This window comes from Astatotilapia calliptera, chromosome 16 (assembly GCF_900246225.1).
Source record: "Astatotilapia calliptera chromosome 16, fAstCal1.2, whole genome shotgun sequence".
NCBI classification, from domain to species: domain Eukaryota; kingdom Metazoa; phylum Chordata; class Actinopteri; order Cichliformes; family Cichlidae; genus Astatotilapia; species Astatotilapia calliptera.
In genome coordinates this window covers 8,973,666-8,998,380 of record NC_039317.1, presented here as the reverse complement: position 1 = coordinate 8,998,380, position 24,715 = coordinate 8,973,666, and the positions used below count along the sequence as shown (strand labels likewise).

The window sequence follows — 24,715 nt, the reverse complement described above, 5'->3', positions numbered from 1 at the left end:
ACTGAAATGCTAAATGTCTGGTGAAAGCATTAGTGGCAGAAATCTTCTTTTCACTTATATCATGTCAGTTTTTAATGTTGCCATTTGGTTAGGCCTACACAACAAATCTAATTGGTTATGATCAGTGATGTAGAAAACGTGACACCTACCCTACGTTTAATGGAGTGTTAAGCAACACATTTGAAAGGGGACAAACAATTTGCAATTTTATTAAATGTTTCTGTACACAGATATGCAACTTCTCCATTAAATGCGTGAAAGTAGATATGAAGTAGCATTTACAGAGTTTATATATACACATGCAAAAAAAAATGCAGCATTCACAAATATTTCAGAACAAACTTTGTGCTTTGCTTCAGTTTGCTGTTGTTGTTTTACTATCAAACACCAGGGGGCAGAGTAGAGCTTACATGATTGTCTCAGCACTAAGGTTTGATATTACTGACCAGAGTTAAGTCCTATGAGCCTTTAGCAAAAGATCAGATGTAGAATTCTTGTTCTTCCTCTTCTGTCGTGTCTTTCTCTTCAACTGGCACACTAATTATGCTGCAGCTGTCTGACTCGTTCACTGAAGCTGAGGACAGTGTGTTTGCACTGGTGCTTTGGGAACATGACAACTGCAAGGCAGACCGAGAGCTTTTGATGGAGAAGCTGTTTGGAGTCCGGCCCAGAGCGGCCGATTTGTAGGTGCCCTCTTGGGTGATGGGAGAGAGGTGGGGTCCGATGTCTTCTGGTGGGGCCGATAATGGCCGAGGAGTCTGTGGGAGGCTCGATTTGACGTACGCAGACACAACTGTGAGGTCCACACTGCTACCTGGATTTACCTTGTTTCCCGTGTCTACATCCGTCTCCTCTGCCCCGATCAGAGCGTCCACATTGAGGCGGAAGGGCGGGATGAGCGAAGAACTCCGGTGAAGGGAGTGGCTCCTGTAATTGGGGCTGGGACAAGGACCCGGAGAGGAACAGGCAGAGCGGGAGCTGGCTGAGCCCATGTTGGGTAGAGAGAAGAGGGATCCGGACCGATTGCCCGTCCAATGGGACCTCCAGCTGTCAGGATGTTGTTGGTCTGGCCACTGCTCCTGCTCATCTGGCTCCTCACATGCCAGAGGCATGGAGTAGTGGGAGGTCGGGTGGACTTTGGAACGAGGTGGCATCCGTTGATGGTAACGGCGGTTCCTGTGAGAGGTGGCGCTGCGGGTGAAGGTGGACGGAGCAGAGGCAGATTCAGTGACGGTGCATGATCTGTAGCAGGGATCATGTCTGTGTTTGCAGTATGCACCCTGGACCTGAATAGGAGGGAAAGAAAAGCAGTGAAAATATAGCGATTTGGGGTCAAGGGTCATATCACCACGTGGGATAGGTGGTAGGGCAAAAACAATTGTAGCTTATAAACTGCTTCCTTTAACCTGCCTATTCTGATAGTAGACTGTCTGTATGCTCTATTTGTTCACATGGGATCTGTGGGTTCAAGACCATTAACCTCCCTCTGTACAGGGCTTCCATGCAACAGGACACTCCTCACACAACATACAGGCAGCAAAGTGAAGGAGGAAGAAGTACAAGGGAACCCCGGGGTCTCCAAACACACCCCACACCCCCTGCTCTCACCCTGGCCTCTGAATGCTGATGACTTCTCCAGCTGTTGATGTGAGTCACAGAAGAACCCCCTGTGTACTGTACATATATCCATTCAGGATCTTAAAATCAGAGTGCGCTGTTCAGACAAATCGATGAAATATTACAAATCCAAAAAGGAAATTATGAGAAGCAGGAAACACATGAAGCAACACTCCCCTGTTCTGACATACAGTGACTGCTGTTGCTTTAAACATGTAAGGCAGCTGCAGCAGCAGGTTCTCGTCTATGATTTCCTCCTCTGTATATATTGAAATCCACAGCGCTCTGCTGATAGTTTCTCCATGTTTCTGTTCTCTTGTCAGCTCCGTCATCCGACTTTCCAACAAGACAATACAGACAGAAGCAATAACTTCCCACACAGCAGCCCCCAGACAATCTTCTGAAGCAGCACAGGGACTGAGGGGAATCTGCACATTTCCATATGTTGAACAATAAATATATAAAAAGAAGTTCAAAGTGATTTACAGCTTCCTCACAACAATCTACAGTCTGTTCAAGAAATCACTAAGTCTCTATTTCTAACCTCTATAAATACTCTGTCTGATAATGATAGGTTGAATCCAGTACAGCAAATATTCACTCAGTCACTTTATTATTGGGTACATGGCAGCAACTCAACGCATTCAGGCATGTAGACACTATTAAGGCAACCTGCTGAAGTTTTAACAGGCCATCAGAATGTGGATGATTTGGTGATTTGAGTGATTGAACAGGCAAGTCCAACTATTTTGAAAACTGGTGATTTGAGATTTCCCCCACAAACACATCTAGGGTTTAAACAGATGGTCAGAAAAAAGGAAAATATCCAGTGATATGGATCACGTCTCGTTGATGCAAGAGGTCAGAGGAGAATGACAAGACTGCTTCGTGCTGATAAGCATCTCTGAATGCACATTACATCAAACCTCGAAGCTGCTGATGAGCAGAGGAACCGACTGCATGACACTCCTGTCAGCAAACAACAGGAAACTGAGGCTATAGTTCAGAAAGACTCAACATACTGGACAACAGAAGATAGAAAAATGAGCCTTGATGTCATTTAGATGGTAGTTTCAGACAATATGTTACTGCAGCATAATTATAATGCAAAAATTCTGCTCAGTTCAAAGCATGCAGGCAGCTTTTCTTGAGATAATAAAACAAAAATTACAGTTACATAACACGAGCATCTGTATTTGCATCTCTGAAACTGTAATGTTTGGAAGTAACACACATACTTCACAACAGTGACGTGCTGCTTGCAGGGCTGGTTCCTGTAAACTGGAGAGAACTGTAAATGTTATCCAAGACTAAAAACTACATATTTTATTAGCTGTAACATTCTGGAGTTTTACTGATGCAACTCGGTTTAGTAAAATTACTCTTTGAACTGAGGAAGGGTTTTATTTTGAAAGTCTTTATGAGACAAAGCTGTAATCCAGGGTTTTGAGATTGGTTTATGGCAAAGAGGGTCCTCACAAGACTAAAGGTGCGTATGTGTGTGTGTATAAAAAGTGTAACAAAGCCCCCTGTGTTTTCTTCTCTCCCTGCTCAGTGTCTCAAAGTTGACTCTTTTATAAACCATCTCTCTCCTTTGTCTCCATCCTGCTCTCTGCTCTCAGTCCACTTCATCCTGTTTATCTTTTCCTTACTCTTCTTCTCTTTGTTTTTCTTGGTCTGCTTCTGCTCTCAAGCAGTGGCGTCACCTTTTCCTTGCATGATGCCCATTTATTCCTTCACTAAAGCACCGACTGAGACAAAGGTGGAGGACCAGCTACATTCTCTGTCAGCGTAATCTATCGAGCTTTACTAGGTACCATCAGTGAATGCTGACAGTAAAAGAGTTTAGACTGCACTGTAGCACAAATAGTGACATAGAAACACAATAACCTGCACTCATTTTGTGTTCACTAGGTTCATATTAATCCCAAAGCTTCCACAATTTCCTTTTTCCATCCGGACATTGGATAAAAATGTAACATTAGCTTCATTGTTTGGCCTTTAGTCATTTGTTGTGATTCTCTCATTGCTTAGACATTTGACAGATAGATGTGAGGCTCTAAGAAGTATATATATATATATTTTTTTTAAGTAGATCTCTCAGCAGTTGTTCATTCTTTGTTTGTGGCTGATGCCAAACGAGTCTCAGTGTGCAGATCAGCTGCACACACTCGTTATTTACTAAAACTATTTTCTGTCCATGCGTGGGTGAAAGTTTCAATCCTCTGTCTACTATTAATACATGACAGCACGAGTTCAGCTTTCTGTGAGGACAAAATGCCAGTGAGGAGCCACAGCAGGACGCTGGGTAATGAGGCTGTTGACATGGTGATTATCAGACCCTAACTCTTGTAAGCTTTAGTTATCTGGGATAAGCCAGGTCAGCCGGATATATGACCTCAGGAAGGCAACGCCACGACAACGGGACACTAATCCTCAACAATGCTGTGGAAAGCAACACATTTGGACTGTATTTATGTTTATAAACAAAACTCTTCACATGATGAGCTTTTGCTTATGTGTGGCAGTGTGACTGTGGTTTTCAAAACTGCGTTACTGAGGCGACGCTCTAGATGATCAAATAGGGAACCATTTTATGTTCCTGTTCCTCAGACCATGAAGAAAACAGAATCCGATTATAAGAAAGGACGATTTCTTTTCCAGACTTGCAGCATTCTGGAGGCTAAATTTACTAGAAAGCTGGAGCATTTTTGAAGCTGGCATGGTTATAAAAACTCCAGTTGATCAACAGAAACATTTAATGAGCTGGAGAATTTGTTCCTTTAATAAAAATTCATATTAATTTCATATGAATATGGAAAAGCATCTCCTATGGAGCACTTAGTGCTTTGAAGTGTCCAGTCAATAGTCATCCAAAGCAGGTTTTGTTAATGCATTAAATATTATAAGAATTTGTAATTTAGTAACAAATTGATGCCGAAAATTCTATTTGCTATGCTATGCTACTGTCTCTCAATGAAAGCAACAAACATATGTTGCATCATATGGATAAAAATAAAGAGAGAAATTAATACAGTGCTGTGCAAAGTCTGAAACCAGCCCTCATTTCTTTATATTTTGCTTCTGAGGAGCCATTGTAGCCTTGTACCTGACCATTTTCAGAGGAAGTTTTTTTGGTTGATAACCCACTCAACACTGACCTATGAATCATCTAAGTATAAAAAAGGCACTTAACTCAAGTGATGTACCAGTGTTGTATCCATGCATAACAGACACCTTAACAAAGAAGCAGTTTTAAATAGTATCTTTCGGCCATTTGTTACCAAGCAGCCCGTCACAAAAACATAATTTGTTCCCATTTCTGTATTTCAACCTATGAAAAACACCAAAGATAAAAAACACAAAAAATTAAAAAAAATTTGAAACAAGTGATTTTGAGTATACTTTCAAAAACATTTTGTTTTGCAGAATCGGGAGGCCAAAACATTATCTACAGCAAATAAACAGTCTCTGAAAGTCCTGAGCTTAACAGGAAACAGGAAAGAAATCTCATCACTGAAGCCTCATCAGAAATGGTCTCAGTGGAGGTTTGGCTGTCAAGAAGTTAAGGAAGGGAAATGGGGAGTAAAAGCTGAGGTATGTCAAATTACACAAGAACTGGACTGGGGAAAAAAATCTGTGGTAACTGGTCTGATGGAGTGAGGAATCTTAATTTTTAAACTTTGGTTCATCCTGTCATCAGTATGTATGGTGGAGGTCAGAAGAGAGGTGAGTATCTACAGCCATCCGTGGCTTCATTTTTCACCATGGCAGTGATCCCAAACACACTGCCAATGCAGCAAACGCAAACCTGGTTAGAAAAACACTGAATGGAATACTCTCAGTCATGGACTGACCTCCATAGAGTTCAGACTTCAACATTTCTGAAGCAGTGCGGGATCATCTTGACAGAGGACGGAACAAAAAGCAGCCAAATTCCAAACAAGAGCTTTGAATGTCCTTCAAGAAGCCCGGAGTAATATTCGCGTACATGTACAAACTGCTGTTGCCTTATATACTGCATTTTCATATTTGTTTACACATTTCAGTAAATTGTTGCACATATTTCCAATTTTCCCAGCAAAGTATAAAGAACTGAGGGGTGGCTTGAGACTTTTACACAGCACTAGATGCATGTGGTGATTTTTATTAGCGAGCCAATGAAAGAAAACAAAAATAGACAGAAATAAGTTTGACAGATTTTCACTATTACTCTAACACGTCAGAGTATTTATTATATACTGAAACGTTACAGCTGCATCTGTAGCTCCAGGTTCCCAGGAGGCTTGTGTTTTCTTGTTGGGAGCTGGGTGTTGCCATTATCCCAGCCTGACAAAATATACATACACTGTGCACAACTTTCTGTGAATAAAAACACTCCCTCTCTGCTTATCTGTACAAAGAGTGTTTTTACAGAATGTAGTTGATGTTTTGGGAGATAATTTATTCCTTTCATATCACTGTGCCTCTGTTTCACTTGCCTACATTTAATATATTTAATGTATTGTAGTCGCTGCAATGTGGAGGTCCATGTGACTTGATTCCAGGTGGCAGCTAAGCATCATGCATATGGCCCATTGTCATGATTTATTAGCTTATTGTTTCTCTCTGTGCCGTTCCAATCCCAGTAATGGACTGAAGCTTAATCGGCTTGAACTTTCAACACTACTTATCTCCGACCGCCTGGGCACATATCCCCCGATAGGTGATACCTTTCCAACAAGGGCCGCTTGATTCATGTCAGTCTTTATGTGGGTGTTTATATTCAAACCCACACAGGCTTTTCCAGCACCTTTCAATATGGAAAGATGGAGGAATTAAATTAAGGACCTACAATAAAATAACTGAATCCTTCTTGTCTGCTGTATGATCTTGTTATTTCTGGATTGAGAATCAGTCTGAACTGCTCTTCTTTTTCTTCCACCTATAAAACTGCCACTTTTGTCTGCTTCTCTTTTACACAATTAAACACAGATTCCAAACACTGCTGCACACCCAAGCCCATTTTCAGTGTGTTTTTCATCTTTCTTTCTTTATTTTACTCTTTTAATAGCATACAGTCGTACACAAAGGAAAGACTTGTGAATCGCTCCTTAGCATCATGTTTCAGGAGTTGAGCAACAACAAATCCTTTTACATGAGACCAGCTGGTTCCAACAACTAATTATAAACTTGCCTCATTTCATCAGATTAAACTGAAATTACTCGTGTAGGTTTTGGTGTATCTGCAGGTATAAAAAACATAACACACTCTTTCAAAATAAATCACACCATGCAATTGTGTTGAGTTGTACTTTTCCTATGTTAAAGTTACAGTTCAGTGAGGGCCACTATATTCAAAAGAAGAGTAAGAAGTTCCCATTTGCAGGATTTCACCATGCCTCCATTGTGACACCTCCCCACCGTCCCAGATGCATATTTAGTGGAGACTGACTCAGCAGCTGCAAGACCCCCAGCAAAGACCACAGCAGGCATCATTAAGGGATCGATGTAACATTTATTAATACCCATACAGCACAAAAAGTGAAGGCGGGTAGCAAAGTGGTTTGCAGATGTGCAGCAACTGTGACTATGTAAATAAAGTGGTCCTTAATGAGACAGCCAAATGCGTATTTAAGCTGATGTGGGCAGGAAATTTTAAGGCACATATATATTTAAAAAAAACAAACAAACAAAAAAAAAACAGAATGAAAAACGCTTACCTGCAGTAGGATCTTATTTCCATCGTAGTCCTCCGTTTGCCAGCGCACCTCACTGATTGGGCTGCAAGGGTGTGGCAGCAGGGGCACCAGCACTCCGACGTCCCGGACCCTCACCTCCATTACTGCCGAGTCCAACACCAGGGGACTGTGGCCTCGTGGGAGTCTCTTAAAGGACAGCTGGATCTCCATATCAGGGTTGGAGTACACCACAAAGAAGCAAAAGTCATCCTTCTTTTGTGCAACCCTCCGCTGAAGCAGCAGCTTGTACAGCCGCACCATATCAACATAGTTTTCATGGCGGCAATAGACTGTGAAACGCACGATTTCCTTCCCATAATGGACCTGCCGCACGGCCCAGAGCGGCGTGCCAGGAGACAGAGTGAAAAAGTCCTGACTGCATGGGGTCAACGGTAGCATCCGCCGGCCATTGCTGACTTTTTCAGTATGGTGGTAGTGCCAGGGCGGCCGCTGCAGAGCGCGATGCAGCATCAGTATGTGCTCATCACCGCCGTAGGCCTCCTGGAGGAACAGGATGACCGCCAGGGCTGGCTGGCAGGCTGAAGCTGGGCTTCCATTTTGATGCCGCTTTGCCCGAGGTCGCTGAGAGACGGAGGCTCGCTCTGAGACCCTGAAGAGCTGCAGTTCAGGGTGAACCCACGCCAGCACGGCGTCGGCAGCATGCTGCAGGAACTTGCCCTCGCCGGGGTCAGCAATGAGGTGGATGCTGACAAGGAAGGGATCCTGGAGCTCACCCATGGATAAGTCACCTCCAACAGCACACATGGAAGACAAAGTAGAAGAAACAAGGAGGACAGGAAGAAAATTAGATAAAATGGGTATTTTTGAACTTTATATAGAAATAAGAAGGTTAAAAAAAAATATGAATTCTTAAATAAAATGAATCTGTTGCTCCAAACTGTCGAGATCTATCCATCCTTCTGCTAAGCTATTCCTTGGACACTGGGAATATTTTTTCCTGACACATTCACTCTTTTCTTTGTTTACTTCTTTGTTCAAGTTTTCCCATATTTTCTCACTCGCCTTCCCCATTCCCACAGATCTCTAGATCTCAGCTCTCCATTTCACTCGTCCACATCCAACTCCATCTTTCTTACAATTCTGAGGTTTACCTTTTCTCCCCTCTCTCCCTCCCTCCTTTCTACCAGACTCATGTGGAGCAGGGCTTCTCTGTGGAGGCTCATTAGTGCCATTTAGGAGTCATTACTGAAGCCCAGAGGAATGTCCCAGACCGCAGCGGGAGCGATGCATTCAGGTGTAGCCTCTCCCTGAACCCCCGACATGGAAAAGCTCGGCACCGTGATGCAGGTGCTGCAAATCCACTTTTCCTATGCTGCCGACACATTTACGTCAATCAGTCTTTTCTTTCTTGTGTGTTACATGTAGAAACTCACACGGCTGCCTGTTATCTCCATGTACACTCACTCTTTGTTTTGCTACAGTCTTTAATCCGAGTTCTCATGGGACTTGTCCCATTTTGTTTGTGCTTTGGGAAAGGACACACAGGCTACTTTCCCTGGCACAACATACTGTTTCACCATTGCCAAAATCCCTCCGTGAAACCGAGAGGCCAAACAGGGATGGGTTTTGTCTCTCGAGTCCCACCGGCCTTTGTAAAAGGACAGTTTCAACTTGACCAAAGAAGTGACATTTTCAAAATGTCACTCTGTGGTTCCAATGGAACAGACCTAAATAATAGGTGTAGAGGTGCTATGAATGTAGCTGTTAAATATTAAAAGGTTCAGTAAAAGCAAGATGTGGTGGGAAGTATACATTTTGGTACAGTTAATTTATTTTATAACGACCCGAGGCTCGTGTCGGTGATGTTCCACCACAAAACTAATGTTGGTCCAGGCTGTGATTAGTTTTGTGGCATGTAAACACCGAGGATCTATAAGCAGATGTGAAGGCAAATTTAGTTTTAATAAAATGCAATGAAGCCTCAACTGTGACACAGAGCAGCCCTAAATGGCAGTTTGTCTACAGCGGTAATGACATCCGGATCAAGAATGTTCCACAGCAGGTTTAAGCGGGATGTCGGCGCACTGACATCCTGTAACACACATCTACGCGCCTACACAAAGAGAGACGGAACTGCTGTCATTAACGTCACCCTGATCCCTTACAATCACTGTTAACATGTAGCTGGCATTAAAACGCCAAACAAGTGGATGATAGGGCTCTTTAAGGGTATTTACTGCACAGCACATTGTGCCGACACACAGACAGCTCGACAGTCTTCACACTCCTGCTGCACACAGCTCTCCTGGGATCAGTTTTCATGAGTCAGAGACCTTTGCCCCAACCATCTTATTTCTGCCTCATTAGAAAACAAACAAAAACAGCAAAAGAACCTAAAAAAAAAAAAATCATCATCATAACCATTCCTTTCTTATTTAAAAAAATAAAATAAATAAAAATCTCAGTTTCTTGCTTTTACATTTGTCTTTTTTTTCCTCCATTCCCCAACCCCACACTCTTTCTTCTGCCATTTTTACACATGACAACTTTTGGGGGAATCAAGTTGGGATATTTTCCACAGTTTCCCTTTCTTTTGTAGCACGCAGCAGGAAGCAGCACGCCCCGGCCGTGTGCTCACTAATGGAAATACTGCATGTGGTTTAGGTAAGGAAGCTGGACGGAGCATGCAGGAGTCAACGTACACCGACATCCAAGCAGAGAATGGAATATTAGTCTCTCTCTGTGTTGTGTTCCTTGCACCAGTGCATAAAGCTACTAGCTACATGCTTGCAAAAATCCACTGAAAGGTCAAGATGTCTACATACTGACTTGTTCAAGGGAGACAGATTAGATCAATTAGAAAATTACTGAATAAGAAGCCGTTTATGGGTTTTTAGTCCACTGTTTAAGTTCAAAAATCTAAATGTGTTAGATTCACAGATGTCCCTGCGTTAAAAGCAGCGGAAAGATAATCTGGCAAGCTCATAGACGAGCTGTATGAGCTGCAGTGTTTTGGCCCATCTTTCTAAAATATACAATTCCAATACCTTGTACAAAGTGATACTTTTCTTGGCAATAAGGGTTAATGTGGAGCTGGAAAACAAGAGAATAAATCAGAGATTAAGTCTCCCCAATCCTGTGAAGGGAACGTAAGGCGTTTGTGAGTAAAGCTCTGGAGAAGTGTGTCTCTAAGCTCTTAATCCACTTGAGTCTTCAGGCTAACTGACTCGATTGACTACATACAACTCATGCATGTGCATATCCATCCTCAGCACAAACACAGGATAAAGTGGTGTGAAAACGTGTTTTCCTCCCTTCTTGATTTCCATGTGTTGTGCATATTTGTCAGACTTACATGTTTTAGATTATCAAACTGTTTTTTATGTTAGACAAAGATAACGCAATTAAATGCAAAATGCAGTTTTTAAATGATGGTTTCATTGATCAAGAGAGAAACGTTTCCCAAACCTAGTGGGTCCTGTGTGAAAAAGTAATTGCCCCTCTTGTTAAATCGTGAATTAACTGTGCTTAACCTTTTTTTTTTTTTTTTTTTTAAGCAGAGTTCACTTTCATTAAACACACCTAGGCCTATTTATTGGCAGAGGTGTTGAATCAAGAAATCATTAAACAGAACTTGTTTGACAAAGTACAGAAAGGCTAAAAGATGTTAAAAAAAATTTAAAAAAAAGGAACACATCATGGCATGATCCATGGGAGAGTTCAAGGAGAAAACTGCTGTTGACCAGTGGTTTTCTCCTTGAATACTCATTATCAGTTTTTCCAAAAAACATCTTGATGATCCCCAAGACTTTTGGGAAAATATTCTGTGGAGTGACAAGTTTAACTTTTTGGAAGGTCTGTGTCCCATTACATCTGGTATAAAAGTAACACAGCATTTCACAAAAGGAACATCATACCAACGGTAAAGTATGGAGGTGGTAGTGTGATGGTCAGGGGCTGTTTTGTGCCTTGGGACCTGGAAGACTTGCTGTGGTAAATGGAACCATGAGTTCTGCTTTCTACCAAAACATCCAAAAGGAGAATATCCGGCCATCTGTTCTTATTCGTGTGAAGCGCACTTGGGTTCTGCAGCAGGACAATCATCCAAAACACATCAGCAGGTCCACCAAGAAAAACAAATAGAAGACTTTTGAGTGGCCTAGTCAAAGCCCTGACCTGAATCAGATTGAGATGCTGTGGCATGACCTTAAAAAGGTGGTTCAAAAGCCCTCCAATGTGGCTGAATTACAACAATTCTGCAAAGATGAGAGGGCCAAAATTCCTCTGTGGCGCTGTAAAACTGCTTAGGGCGACTCTAACCAGTTATTAGGTTTAGGGAGAAATCACTTTTTCACACAGGGTAGGTTTGGATTTTTCCCCCAATTAATATCAAACAAATTCACTTAGAAAATGCATTTTTTTTTGTTTACTTGTGTTATATTTATCTAATATTTAAATTTGTTTGATGATCTGAAACATTTAAGTGTGACACATAAAAAAAAAAAAAGGAAATCAGGAAGGGGGCAGACACTTTTGTACTCCACTGTAAAAGTGCCCATTTATAAAAAGGGACGGTCTTGTCCAGTTCTCAGAGACTTTAACCTTGTCTCTGTGGATACGTGTTAACCAGGAACACATGCTCGCTGCCGTACCCGCAGATGATGACGTGAGATAAAACAACACGCCTTCCAGCGAGCCCCCTCCACATATGAGAGTGATTAGCAGCGAAAACTCAACCTCTCCTCGATGTGTGTATGTGTGTATGTGTGCGCAGAAGAACTCCAGTCGCAGCTTTAGCTAGCCAGGCCTTCAGTGTAAAAACAAAACAACTGAACTTGGAAATTCAAGATGTGGGCCCCTTTTGTCGTCTGCTGAGAAAGGAAAAAAAGAAGGGGGGGGGGGGGGGGGGAGTTCCAAATCTCATACATCACTTTGAAATGACAGAAAAAAATAAGTCAAAGATTTATATTAGTGCGAAGACTACATTTATTATGTTTTGGCACCAGTCACTCAAGGTGTTGCTCGCACACAGAAGCTGTTCTCTCATTTAGATTCAAATATCCTTTCTCTCAAGTCTCAAATGTGTGCCGTTTTCCATTTTCTGATAACTATAGAGTACACATACAGTCACAGTGGGGGATGCTGATTTTAAACGAGGAGGTCTGTGTTTGTAAACAGAATCAAAAAGCTCTCTTTGCAACAATTTTTCAGCTCTCCATCTGTGTGACGTCAAAGAGGGTGAATATCGAGTAGCCAATCAGAAGAAAGTTCACTTAAAGGAAGGAGCTAAGAAAAGCAAAACAAAACAGTCAATTACTTGACTGGATATAATAAAGCAATTTTGTGCTCATTACTCAGTACTGCATTTTCACATCATCAATCATTACCTGTCACTTCCCAACAACAATTTGGACATTTTTAATTATAGTAAAACATCAATAAGCCAGGTACTAACTCAGGAAGTTGTTAAACCTACGTGAAACCTAATAATTATTATTAATAACTGTATTTTATTTTTTTATTTAACAAGTAGTAATTTACTTTTTTCGGCCTTGCCCACTCCACTCAGCTGCCTTTCCATCTCATTCTGTCTGCAGTTTGCTGAGTCGAGGTTTATCTGATCATGTCTGAACCAAGCTGAACATAAATGTGAACCCCTTTAACTTAAACTTTAACAGTTGTTTCATATGACTCTGACAAAAAACAAAACAAAAAATAAATACCCCCACCCTTAAATTACCTAAGCAGTTCTCATACAAAGACTAAGGTAAAGTGATATATTGCTGTCTTCTGAGATAAGAGCTCAGGCTTCTGTTTGGATCTCTGCTTGTCAGCTGCATCTCACACTGTGAGCGACATACATGGGAGAAAAAGAAAAACGCCAAGTCTGCATTTCTTCATGTAATTAAATAAATTAAAGCTGCATGAGTTGACGCAGTGAGAAAGAAAACAAGCTTGTTTACTTTGTTGTCTAGAAGATACAAAAGGACCTGCTATAGAACTCCTATAGAGCAACATAAACAAAGAGCCTTAAAAAAAAAAAAAATTTAAAAAAAAGGGAATTGCTGACTTCCTTTCCCAGAGCGGAATATACAAAGGGCTCAGTATGTGAACGCCGCCAGCCCTCAAGTTTCACAGAAGATAAAAGCAGTCAGACCAAAATGTAGAGATACTATTCCTGGCTTTAAAGTGCTGTTAGATTCAAACTTAAGAAGAAAGATAGATTGATTAGATAGTGAAGACTACACAGCCAGGATCATGGACGTCATGTGACCTTCATTGTCTGAACACACGTGGAACGAGGCAGAACGGCTGAGGCGAGGGACAAACGGCAACTTGAAAAAGTTGCATTTCCTGCACAAATACCGGGTGAATGCTGTATAGCAGAAATCATGTGCTGAAAACAGTTGAAGAAACAGAACTGTCTGCTGAGAAAGAGGTGACGGAGCTGAACTGTCTGCTGAGAAAGAGGTGAAGGAGCTGAACTGTCTGCTGAGAAAGAGGTGACGGAGCTGAACTGTCTGCTGAGAAAGAGGTGACGGAGCTGAACTGTCTGCTGAGAAAGAGGTGACGGAGCTGAACTGTCTGCTGAGAAAGAGGTGACGGAGCTGAACTGTCTGCTGAGAAAGAGGTGACGGAGCTGAACTGTCTGCTGAGAAAGAGGTGACAGAGCTGAACTGTCTGCTGAGAAAGAGGTGACAGAGCTGAACTGTCTGCTGAGAAAGAGGTGACGGAGCTGAACTGTCTGCTGAGAAAGAGGTGACGGAGCTGAACTGTCTGCTGAGAAAGAGGTGAAGGAGCTGAACTGTCTGCTGAGAAAGAGGTGAAGGAGCTGAACTGTCTGCTGAGAAAGAGGTGAAGGAGCTGAACTGTCTGCTGAGAAAGAGGTGACGGAGCTGAACTGTCTGCTGAGAAAGAGGTGAAGGAGCTGAACTGTCTGCTGAGAAAGAGGTGACGGAGCTGAACTGTCTGCTGAGAAAGAGGTGACGGAGCTGAACTGTCTGCTGAGAAAGAGGTGACGGAGCTGAACTGTCTGCTGAGAAAGAGGTGAAGGAGCTGAACTGTCTGCTGAGAAAGAGGTGAAGGAGCTGAACTGTCTGCTGAGAAAGAGGTGACGGAGCTGAACTGTCTGCTGAGAAAGAGGTGACGGAGCTGAACTGTCTGCTGAGAAAGAGGTGACGGAGCTGAACTGTCTGCTGAGAAAGAGGTGAAGGAGCTGAACTGTCTGCTGAGAAAGAGGTGAAGGAGCTGAACTGTCTGCTGAAGATGGATTTTTTTTGAAAGAGTACACTGAAGAGTGTCAAGAAAGCAGAGGGAGAACGAGCCAGGAGGATTCAAACCTGCCTCAGGGCCCCTGCTCATCTCAGTGAGCCAAAGCAACACTCATCCCAGGGATAGATGTGACGAGAGAAAAAAACGGCGTCAGTTCCAGAGTTTGAAATCTTAGAGGAGGACAGATTTCCTATTCTGAAACAAACGTAATTCATGGGAAAACAGTAAATGGTATCAAAAAAATTCTTTCACCGTGAGCGTCAGGAGTGTTTGAAGATATATTGCCACAAGGCTCATGCCTTTGGAGTCCACAGTTTAGGACAGGGGTGTCAAACTCAAATACACAGTGGGCCAAAATTCAAAACTGGAACAAAGTTGCGGGCTAACGTTAATATTTATTGAAATATATTTATTCCTCCAGATAAAAGAATGAATCTTTTCTTATGGACTCAAACACGTTTTGCTGAAAAACTTAATATGGAACAAGCTAAGCTTAATACTAAACAATATATATATTAGCTGTATAATACCAGTAGCCCAGCTCTAATAGTAATTAGGTGTGGCTTCGCAGGCCAAATGTAATTAGGCTGCGGGCCAAATTTGGCCCGCGGGCCAGAGTTTGACACCTATGGTTTAGGAGATATGATGAGTTGAAATGTTAAAGAGCTTAATATTTTAGAAAGTATATAAGTTGCGAGCAACTTTTCAGTAACTTTTGTTTGCTCTAGAGCAAGCCATATACTAATCTGAAGGTCGGTGGTTTGATCCCTGACTGCTCCAGTCTGCATGCCAAAGTATCCTTGGGCAAAATACTGAACCCTGAGTTGTTCCTGATTCGTTCATCCAAGTGTGAATTTATATGAACGAATGGGCAAATGAAGCGCGTTATATAAAGCACTTCAAATCCTCAAGTACAACAGAAAAACACTACATAAGAGCCGGTCCGTTAACCATTTATACACAACAAGATTCTAATAAAAACACTGAAAAACACTCTTCGGTGCTGGTGAACATGCATTTCTAAATCTTAGTTATGTAGATCGAGCAGCATGTTAAAAGCTCAATATAGTCAGTGCAATTTTAATTCCTCACAGGTTTGAATTTCTGGACCGAGTTCAACATGGATCCATTGAAAAACATCTCAAATCTCCCAGTTCTTCCAGGATAAGATGAGAAACTGCTTTTTCCTGGTTTCACTAGCCCCAAATTATAGCAAGATGACAATTTTTTTTTTTTTTTTTTTTTTTTAAACGTAATTTGATCTTAGATCAGAGGCAACATAATGAAGCTAACTATGAATACACTGGTATTTGCTCTCACATTGACTTAACAGACGGCTAGTACCCAGTAATAACTGTCCTACTTCACTGTGCACTCAGTCAGCACGTACATACTCACCCATTCATTATCACAAGGGCCCACAACAAGGCCGACAGACTGAACTGCTTCAATTAAGCCATTAACAAAAAAGCCGACTGCAGCACATTTAGCGCTGTTCTGGCCTCGTGGTTCAACTCTCATTCTGGAGGATGCACATTTGGTAACACTTAATCCAAGCTGCCTCAAAACAGGGCATGGATTTCATACATTCAGCTGGAGAGAAGGCACCCCAACCTTGTGTGTGTGCGTTACAAGCTGGTCTGTTACGGGTGGTCCTTGGGCCATCAGGTACTATTCAAACTGACTGTGTTGAAAGTGTTTTGGCTGACATCACCACGAGTGGTTTGCCGTTAAAATGGATACTCGCCGCTGTCCCTTTGAAAGAGCAGTGTGTTTGAGCGTGAACACAAGACGGTGCAGATAAAAGGCAAAGAAGCAATAGACACCACACTCTGTTACACATGAATTTGTAACATGAATTTGTAAAATTTGAGTTAAAAAAAAAAAGAAAAAAGAAAAAAAGAAACCCATATAAAATCACATACTTCAGTAATTATAGTTGAGCGAAACAAGACCAGCATGCAAGTGCCAAAAACTGCAGTTCCTTAAATGAACACACTCCAGAAGTGAGTCAGTCCCCATGTTTGCAGCCTGATGCATACAACCGTTAAGGTCTCCCTTTCATTTTATGAAGGCTTACAGTTAAGCATGATTATTGGCATGGTCGTGGCTGGGTGGGAGAAGTGGAAAGGTTCCAGACTGTCTGAGATGATATTAAATGGTAAACTTAATTTTTTAAATTCTAACTAGGCTGAAGAGAATATAAACAGACTTACAGGCTTCATACGGCTTTACTTTATAAAATAATCAATTCTTGGATTACTTTTAACTAAAGATAAAAGTTTTTAAAGCTAAAATTTTAATCTCTTGCCAGGGATCTCAGGGATCCAGACAAATGAAGAATGAAGAAACGTTACACTACAGTGATGAAAACCAAAACCACATTTTAAGAAGCAGCTGCTTGTGGCAGCAGTGGTGCTTCTGCCGTTACTTCTTTTCTCCAAATTCTTTGAAGAGTTGCCTCAGCTGGCCTTTTCCTTTTAGCTCTGAATGTATCACCGTTTCTAAAATCTGCACCAGATTATTTTTATGTAACGCACATTTCTTTTGCTTCAACCAACAGACTCATTCTCATTCACAACTGGTAACTTATTTATTCAAATTTAAATATTTTTAAAAGCTTTCATTTCGAGGCCATGCCAGGTGAAGTTGTAAGTTGCTGCTACGTGAAATCTTACTGTGAAAAAAATAAAAATAAAAAATACTGGAGGGGAAAGGATCAGTTGACAAAGAGCGAGCGAGTGAATTCGACAAAGTCGAAAGCTGATGGCAGCTCGCGGCTCTTGCTGTCGAGGTATTGATGTTGGAGGTTTAGCGGGACATCAAGGACTTAATCACCATGGACTTTATGACTAGTGTGAGCTGAGGTCAAAGGTTAGGGGTTAGGACCACCTTAGGAGAAAGTAAATGCACTTCTGTGGAGGCAAAAGACAAGAGGAGACTAAACCAGCATGCACCTCTGTGAAACGAATACATCAGTAGACACTCTGAGACAGGATGTTCCTGATTTTAGAAATTGTGCAAATGTAAGAAAACAGTTCTACACATTTGTTTAATTTGCACATTGATCAGAAAAGACTTACTGGAGGCCCGGGTAATGCCATCCAGAGCAAGTATCTGGTTAGACACCATGTTTCTAAGATTTTTAGTACAATAAGCTCAGTTTTATCTGAGTTTACAAGCAGGAAATTAGAGGTCTTTATGTTTTTAAGGCATTCCTTCAGTTTAATTAATTGATTGGTGTCATCTGGCTTCATGGATATCGATATATATAAAGCAACTTATCAGCTTTTATTGCAGTTTCCTCACTTCTTACAGTGTTACAGGGATGCTGTATGCAAAATTTTAAGAGCCATGCTAAAGATGAATCTGGACAGATGCAAAACAGGTCGTTTTTAGAACTTATACGATGTCTTATTATACAAAGTAAAAGAACAGTTTTCAGCCAATCAGAAACTATATCTTCTTAGACAAATGGTGCAAATTGTTTTACTTTAAAAAAAAGGTCCTCTGGATGGATTTCAGTGTGTAAATGTATGCACGGTGTTTGCGCTCAGTAGTAGTTCCTGTCCAGCAGTGGACTTGTGAATGTGGTCACACTCTGTCCTGCAGTATGTATTTAAAGTTCTTGTGTTTTCGGACAGTGTCCCAGTGCACATTTTGTTCCAGCTCTGACCTCCAGTGATGACAATGGTGGGCAGAGGCTCATCTGACACAGCGATGACACAGGAAACAACAGGGGAAAACCAAACCAGACTCTCTCCTGGATCACTGTGTGTGTTTCACTGCTTCCTGGCTTACGGGTGCGGTTCAAGTGGGATAACGCAGCTTCCTGCAGACCAGATTAATGGGCTAATATTGGATATAATCCTCCCATTGTAAAAAAGCCTGGAGACCTGGCAACCAGACTGAGAGCAGGCCACGGCCTCTGCAAACACAGACCTTCACAATCACGTACACTTTCAAAGAAAACTATGGACACACCCACAGTGTGTAAAAAATGCCCAAGACAGGAAAATGGCCTAATGATGCGAGACAATTCTGTCCAAATTTTGATTATTTATTATCCAGATTACTTTTTTTTTTTTTCCCCCATTTATTGTTATTTGTGAGACTTGGGAAAGCAGTAACATTGTTAACCCACAATGTGTAAGTTATTATCCAGATTACTTGCTGATGTTTCTCTCATGTCATGTGCACGTTGCTTCAGATTTGTCTACCATACTGGATATGATACAACCACCGGCTGCTAATGAAAAGTGCATAGTCCTCCTATTGGTTGACAAGTGATTCCTACAGGTTACTGACCAATGCTTAGTGAAATCAATCAAAAAGAAGGTGCTGTACCAGAAACCTCTTTAATGTTGCTTTGGTCACTATTGGATTGCTGTGGTTGCCGATAGTGTACAACAACACTTGCCAGCTGCTAGTCAAACTGTAGTGAATATTAAGAAACAGCGAATGGTTGTCTTTGTCTGTGTGTTAGCCCTGCGACAGACGGGCGACCTGTCCAGCGTGTACCCCGCCTCTCGCCCTAAGACAGCTGGGATAGGCTCCAGCGCCCCCCGCGACCCTAAAAAGGATAAGTGGAAGCGAATGGATGAATGAAACTTGTGACTGGATTTCTAAGCCTTATAACATAAGCCGATGTCATAATTAATAAAAAAATATGGCCAAACCTACCAAAACAAGATCCAAATATCGATGTAAAAAATACACGTATAACACATTTCTACACTTGAATAAATTTATTAGCTGACTGAAAGGTTTGGTTAGAAATGCTTCTTGTCATGGGTGAACAGTTGCTGTGTATCTTAATCGAAAATTGTTGCATAGTTTTATCTCATGGGACTGTTGCTGTGTAGATTATAATGATGATGCATCTGTTTACTTACCTCCCTTTTTAGGAGGACATTAAAAGTAAGCTTTTTATGTTTTCCCTCCACTTTGGCTTCTTTACCTCACCAATACAAATGTTTCATTTATCCCTGCGACTGCTAACCATTACTAACGTGTAAAATGTAATGTGTAGCATACAAACCGAGGTGGACAGAGGAAAGAAAAATGTAATAAACAATGTTGTTGTTGCTATACAAATACTCTTCCCTAAAATCTGCTGTGGATCTTACAGGCCACTAAACACAAAGACACAAACACAATCCTTGGCCTGTGAGTGGATTTATTTAGTCAGTGTGTATTAGGGAGATAAAGACCTGAGCCTGAGCTGTGTGTGTGTGTGTTAGCAATACTTCATGTCACTGTTAATTTTACTTACTGCTTGTTGAGGACAAGGGACTGTAATCAGACCTGCAGAGGACAAAAGAAAACAGATTTTTTTAAAAGGCAGAGGAAATGTCGACAGAGAGGACAAGACAGAGAGAGGAGACAGAAGTTTATATTACAATATGAATTGCAATCTACATGATTTACAGGATGACACACTCCTATTTCAGATGAAGTGCTGACATCTGGCTAAACAGTAGGAGAGGTCCAGCTGGAAGGTCAGCAAAAATGCACACAGAGATTTCAGAGTGGTTTCTAACGGAAGGGATAAAAACACAGGCATTTGCTCAAGTACTACTTCCACTACTGAGATACAGTACAGCTCCTAGCCTCTTGTATTTTACTTGAGTTCTAACTACTGCATTTTCCTAGTTAATTAACACATTAAATAAAACTTCCTGTTTTTTAGGAGCTAACAATCCCACTCAACCAGTAAAAACATCAAAAATGCTCCTTACACACTCACACATTAACAACAATAATAATAATAATAATAATAATAACTATTCTTATCCACATGATTGACATGATGCTGGAAATAAAAGGACGTGTGTGTGCCGGATTTTAATGTGTCATGAATTACTACAACCATATTGTTTCTCTTAATTATAGAATCAGTTCAGCAACAACTTCGTTGTTCCTTCCAAAAATTGGATAAAAAGATTGGTAACACATTCTACCATTAAAGTTACAAGTCATACAACTCAAACTAATGACTGTACAAGCAGAAAATATGCTCACTGAATCAGACATATTGGGAATTTATGACATTTGAAACATAGAAACTACTGAAAGTGTGAAGCCATCACTGGTATTAGCACGTAGATAAAAATAATGTTAATCACACAGTTGATTTAACTAACTTAAAAAACATACTGGTTTGGTTTCCTAGCCAAGCCAAGTATGAATAACTACAAGAACTGGCATATAAAGTATGTGGCTCCAAAGCTGGTGGAAATAATGTGTAAATATGGCCAAGTTGAGATAATTTGGTTTTTCCCCTTCAATCTGCTGACAGCGTGTGCACTAGAAATACCTAGCTAGAGCCAGGAAGTGATTAGCCTAACTTAGCACAAAGACTTGAAAGAGGCTAAATTCTCCTGGCTAAATTCAAGGGAAAACTACCCACCCCTCAAAGCTCATTATTTCACTCCTGTATCTTGTTTAATATGTACACATGAGTATAACAGTTACATTTTTATGGCTGTACTTTGGCTTTCTTATAATGCTGGATTCTTTGTATATTGGTTCAAATGACAACCAGTCTCCCTGGAGAGAGGCCAAAACATTTCCAGTCCTTCTGATTTCTGTGCTATGTGAGGCTAGCCATGCCCAGGCTCCAGTGTTTTTGGTTGCACCAGTCTTTATGTAGAGTTCATTACAAGAAAGGGGGGGGGGGGGTGTATTTATGGTTGGGAAAATGTAATTGATGAAGTAAAGGGTCTTCACTTTTTGAAGATTTATCTGCTCTTAAGCTTCAAAGAAAAGATAGAGAATTACATTTCAGCTAATCTGATCTCCAGACAGAGTAAAATTATGACATTTTATGAAATTACATCCAAGACGTGTTTGCCCACATACAACAAGGCTGACTGAGGAGCTAACTCAAATCCTGCAATTAATAATTTGGTGAAAAGGTTGCATAACTCCAGGTTCACATATATGCATTGCAACTTGACGATATTAGTCCCACAGGAGTCCTCTGACAGCCAGAGAACACTGTTCCTCCGCACACTCTGTGAGTCCATCTCTAAACTAATAAAAGTCTCTGGAACTGCAGGAAGCAGAAGAGCAAGTCTATTTCCTGCAGCAGGAGGTTATCAATCTAACTAATGGGCATTAGCGGTGTAGAGAAAGGAATGGGTAAGAGTGAGGGAAGCAGCAGGTGTGAGGACACAAAGGTAAGAAAAGATGATGGGCTTGCAGAGGCAATATAAATATTGGGAAGAACAGAAATAAGCAGAAAATTGCAGCAAAAGGGGACAAAGTGAAAGTCATACTCTCATCTCTGAGTGCACAAAGAAAAATGACAAGGAGTGGGAAAAAAAGTAGGTTTATGACTCTTTGAAATAGAGTTGGAGGTAGTAGTGTGCGCAGTTGCACACTAGTCTGTTTATTTTGATGGCTCCTTTGGGTGTGAGCATTTGGCAGGGCTACCCCTGCAGTGCCGGCTAGCATCCCGCCTGTGGTTCCCAGTCTGGCCGCACTGCCTCGCTTCATCTCCACCCAAAGACAATAAACACAAAGTGAAGCGCAGACAGGCAGCAACCCAGTCATACGCATAAAGTATGAGCGCAGGGTGACCCAGTGGGCTTGAAACTGAGTATATATACGTATATTTAAAAAAACAAAACAAAAAAAACTTCTTTGACCCATGGAAAGCTAAAACAGATTCAGATGCAGAGCGATGAAGAGGGACTTAGGATGGCAAGAAAGGGATGAAGATGAAGGCATAAGCTAACCGAAAACGTTCGACTGTTCCAAGCGGTGACTCATGTGAGCATTTTACGGCCTATCACCTCTAAAGTCAGGCTCTGGTTATATTCAGGAAGGATCTTTATCACGGCTTAAAAGAAACCAGACATGACTGATGGTAGATGGAAAGTCTGTATTCAATAACAACATAACATTATCATCCTACTTCCCCCAGAGCAGGGGTCTATTTACACAACCGTGACGCATATATTCATGTAGGTTTGTTGGTGTTCAGGAATAAAAATTATAAGTATTCTGTTTTTCTCGTTTGACAGAACAGCAGTTATATAAGAACACGGCAGAGACAAAGTCATACACAGGACCGACTCATCTATTTATAACTCACTAATAGGGGGTTAAGATGGACTTTATGACCAACAAAATATTGTTTATTTTATTCATTTATTCAAATGCACTGGTGGAGTGAAAGCGTTCTAAATTTAGTGGATTGAAGAAGAAGAGGTGGGGGATGTGAGCAGGTGGAGGTGGACGGGCCTGGAGTTTGTCATTTAACAAGGATACTTTTCACATACAAGTACTTTTAATGTAACTGATATTTGTCTGTATTTTGTTTTTAACCATTAACAACACAAACATTGATTATAGGCTAAATTCTGAGACGCTACAAGGCTGCGAGTGGTGGCAACAATTAGGTTGGACTGCTTGATATGGTGGCCTCGTATTTTCTTAACCGTGTGCAATTACACAATCAAATGTAAAACCGTGCTTGCACTACTAGATAAACTATTTTATGTAAGCCGTGACTGAAATGAAATCCTGTAATAAGAATATATAGAGTAAATAACAATTAACCTAATTGCATACCGGGCTTTTAATCTTTCTTCCACCATACATCTCCGTGAGGGATCACAAGGATCTATATAGGCAAGGTTAATACAATGTAAAGGCATAAAGAAACCTTGATGTGTAATCTGGGAGTTCAGAGATGTGCAGTTTGCCTGTGACTAATCTGTAAGGACACCACAAGCCCTTTAGCATAGGACATCATGTGACATGGTCATGTGTACATGAATGCCTCAATCGTTCTTCTGGTTTGTCCCGCACATGGTCAGTTTGACTTCAGGGTTTTCAGACACAACAGTTTTCTGACATATGGGACACGGTTTATTCAAACACAACGAGTTATATTTACCTAGACTTAACCAAGCTGCTTTGAAATGTGAAAATAAAGAAAGAAAAGTTGACGACACTTTAACTTCATCTACAAAACAAGCCACAGCTGGACTCTAACCTCAGTCTCCATGGTGAAAGTCCTGTGTTTGGTCCATTTAACCAGCCTTTATCCTGCTGCCTCTGTAGACTTATCATAAAATAAAAATAAAAATCTCACTTCATCTTCTATCAGAAAGCCTTTCTGAAAAACCCTGAAGGCAAACTTCTCACACAAACTCACTACCAATTTTACTCTTTACTTAAAACAACAACAAAAAACAAACTAATATCCCAAACACATTAAAGACATATACGATCATCACGTTTATCGTGTTAAAGCTTCAAAAAAATGAAAGTGAACCTGTCTTTTAATTTTGCGAGACATACAGAGACACAAACACGCACGGAAAACAACTAGTAAATCCTTCACAACAACACAACATCAAATCAGTGACATACCGCAGGAGACAACGAGGCACATCTTTGTTTAATGGCTGCAAAGGAGTAAACAGCGTTAACTTAACACGCTTTCCTGCCAAACAACTTTGAGTTAGATCTTTTTTTAATATTCCGCTAAAAATATTAGCATCCCAAAACAGCTTGTCCCGAGCTTAGTCTGCCTCAGTAGCAAGTGTAATATATAACATTTTAAAAAATAAAATAAATAAGCCTGTGAATTTAACTGAGGATCGTCGAGACCAATAAGCCAAATCTCATCTAAAATAAAATAAAATAAAAATGTTGTGTGCTTTCTCGCTTCTTCTTAAATGAAAATGAGAATGCACGTTGGCTGTGGTTAATTTAAAATATTTCCTAATTCCAAAATCCCAAACATTTAGTGAGATATTCTGCATCTGTTGTTTCTCCTTCACTCACCCTCCAGTCTCGGCTCCTGAATCCACGCAGTCATCTTCTGTTAGGACTTTCTCCATCTCAGAGGCTCGGACGCGTAGCATTTAGCTGCATTATTTCAGTGAAAGCCACAAACTGAGCGTTCAAACGCCTGGAGAGACCACACTGAATCAGACGAACAGAAAACGCTCTAAATCCCCGCCGGTGTCTGGGTCCGCACACGAGCAGAGGGGTTTAAACTTGTTGGATCAACAGGCTGACTTTTCTGCGTCAGCGGCGGGCTGACGGGATGCCTTCAGTTGCTGTGGGAAATCTGACGACTACAAGCGAACGAGGCAAACGTTTGGATTGGAGTTTGGATT

The 24,715-nt window shown here is 41.1% G+C and overlaps 1 protein-coding gene across 2 annotated transcripts; it reads right to left on the bottom strand.

The window, feature by feature from the left end:
• Window positions 1–179: 179 nt before the first annotated feature.
• Window positions 180–24,715, bottom strand: fam124a (family with sequence similarity 124 member A). 2 transcript variants are annotated; one of them, XM_026143684.1, is made up of 4 exons: window positions 24,378–24,715; window positions 19,846–19,877; window positions 7,320–8,092; window positions 180–1,286 (listed from the first exon to the last, which is right to left on the bottom strand). In XM_026143684.1, exons 1-4 carry the CDS (start codon window positions 24,455–24,457, stop codon window positions 480–482), a joined length of 1,692 nt encoding a protein of 563 aa, XP_025999469.1. In that variant the 5' UTR covers window positions 24,458–24,715; the 3' UTR covers window positions 180–479. The 2 variants fall into 2 exon arrangements, with proteins under 2 accessions (XP_025999469.1, XP_025999470.1); XM_026143685.1 differs by having other exon boundaries at window positions 7,320–8,086; window positions 24,378–24,714.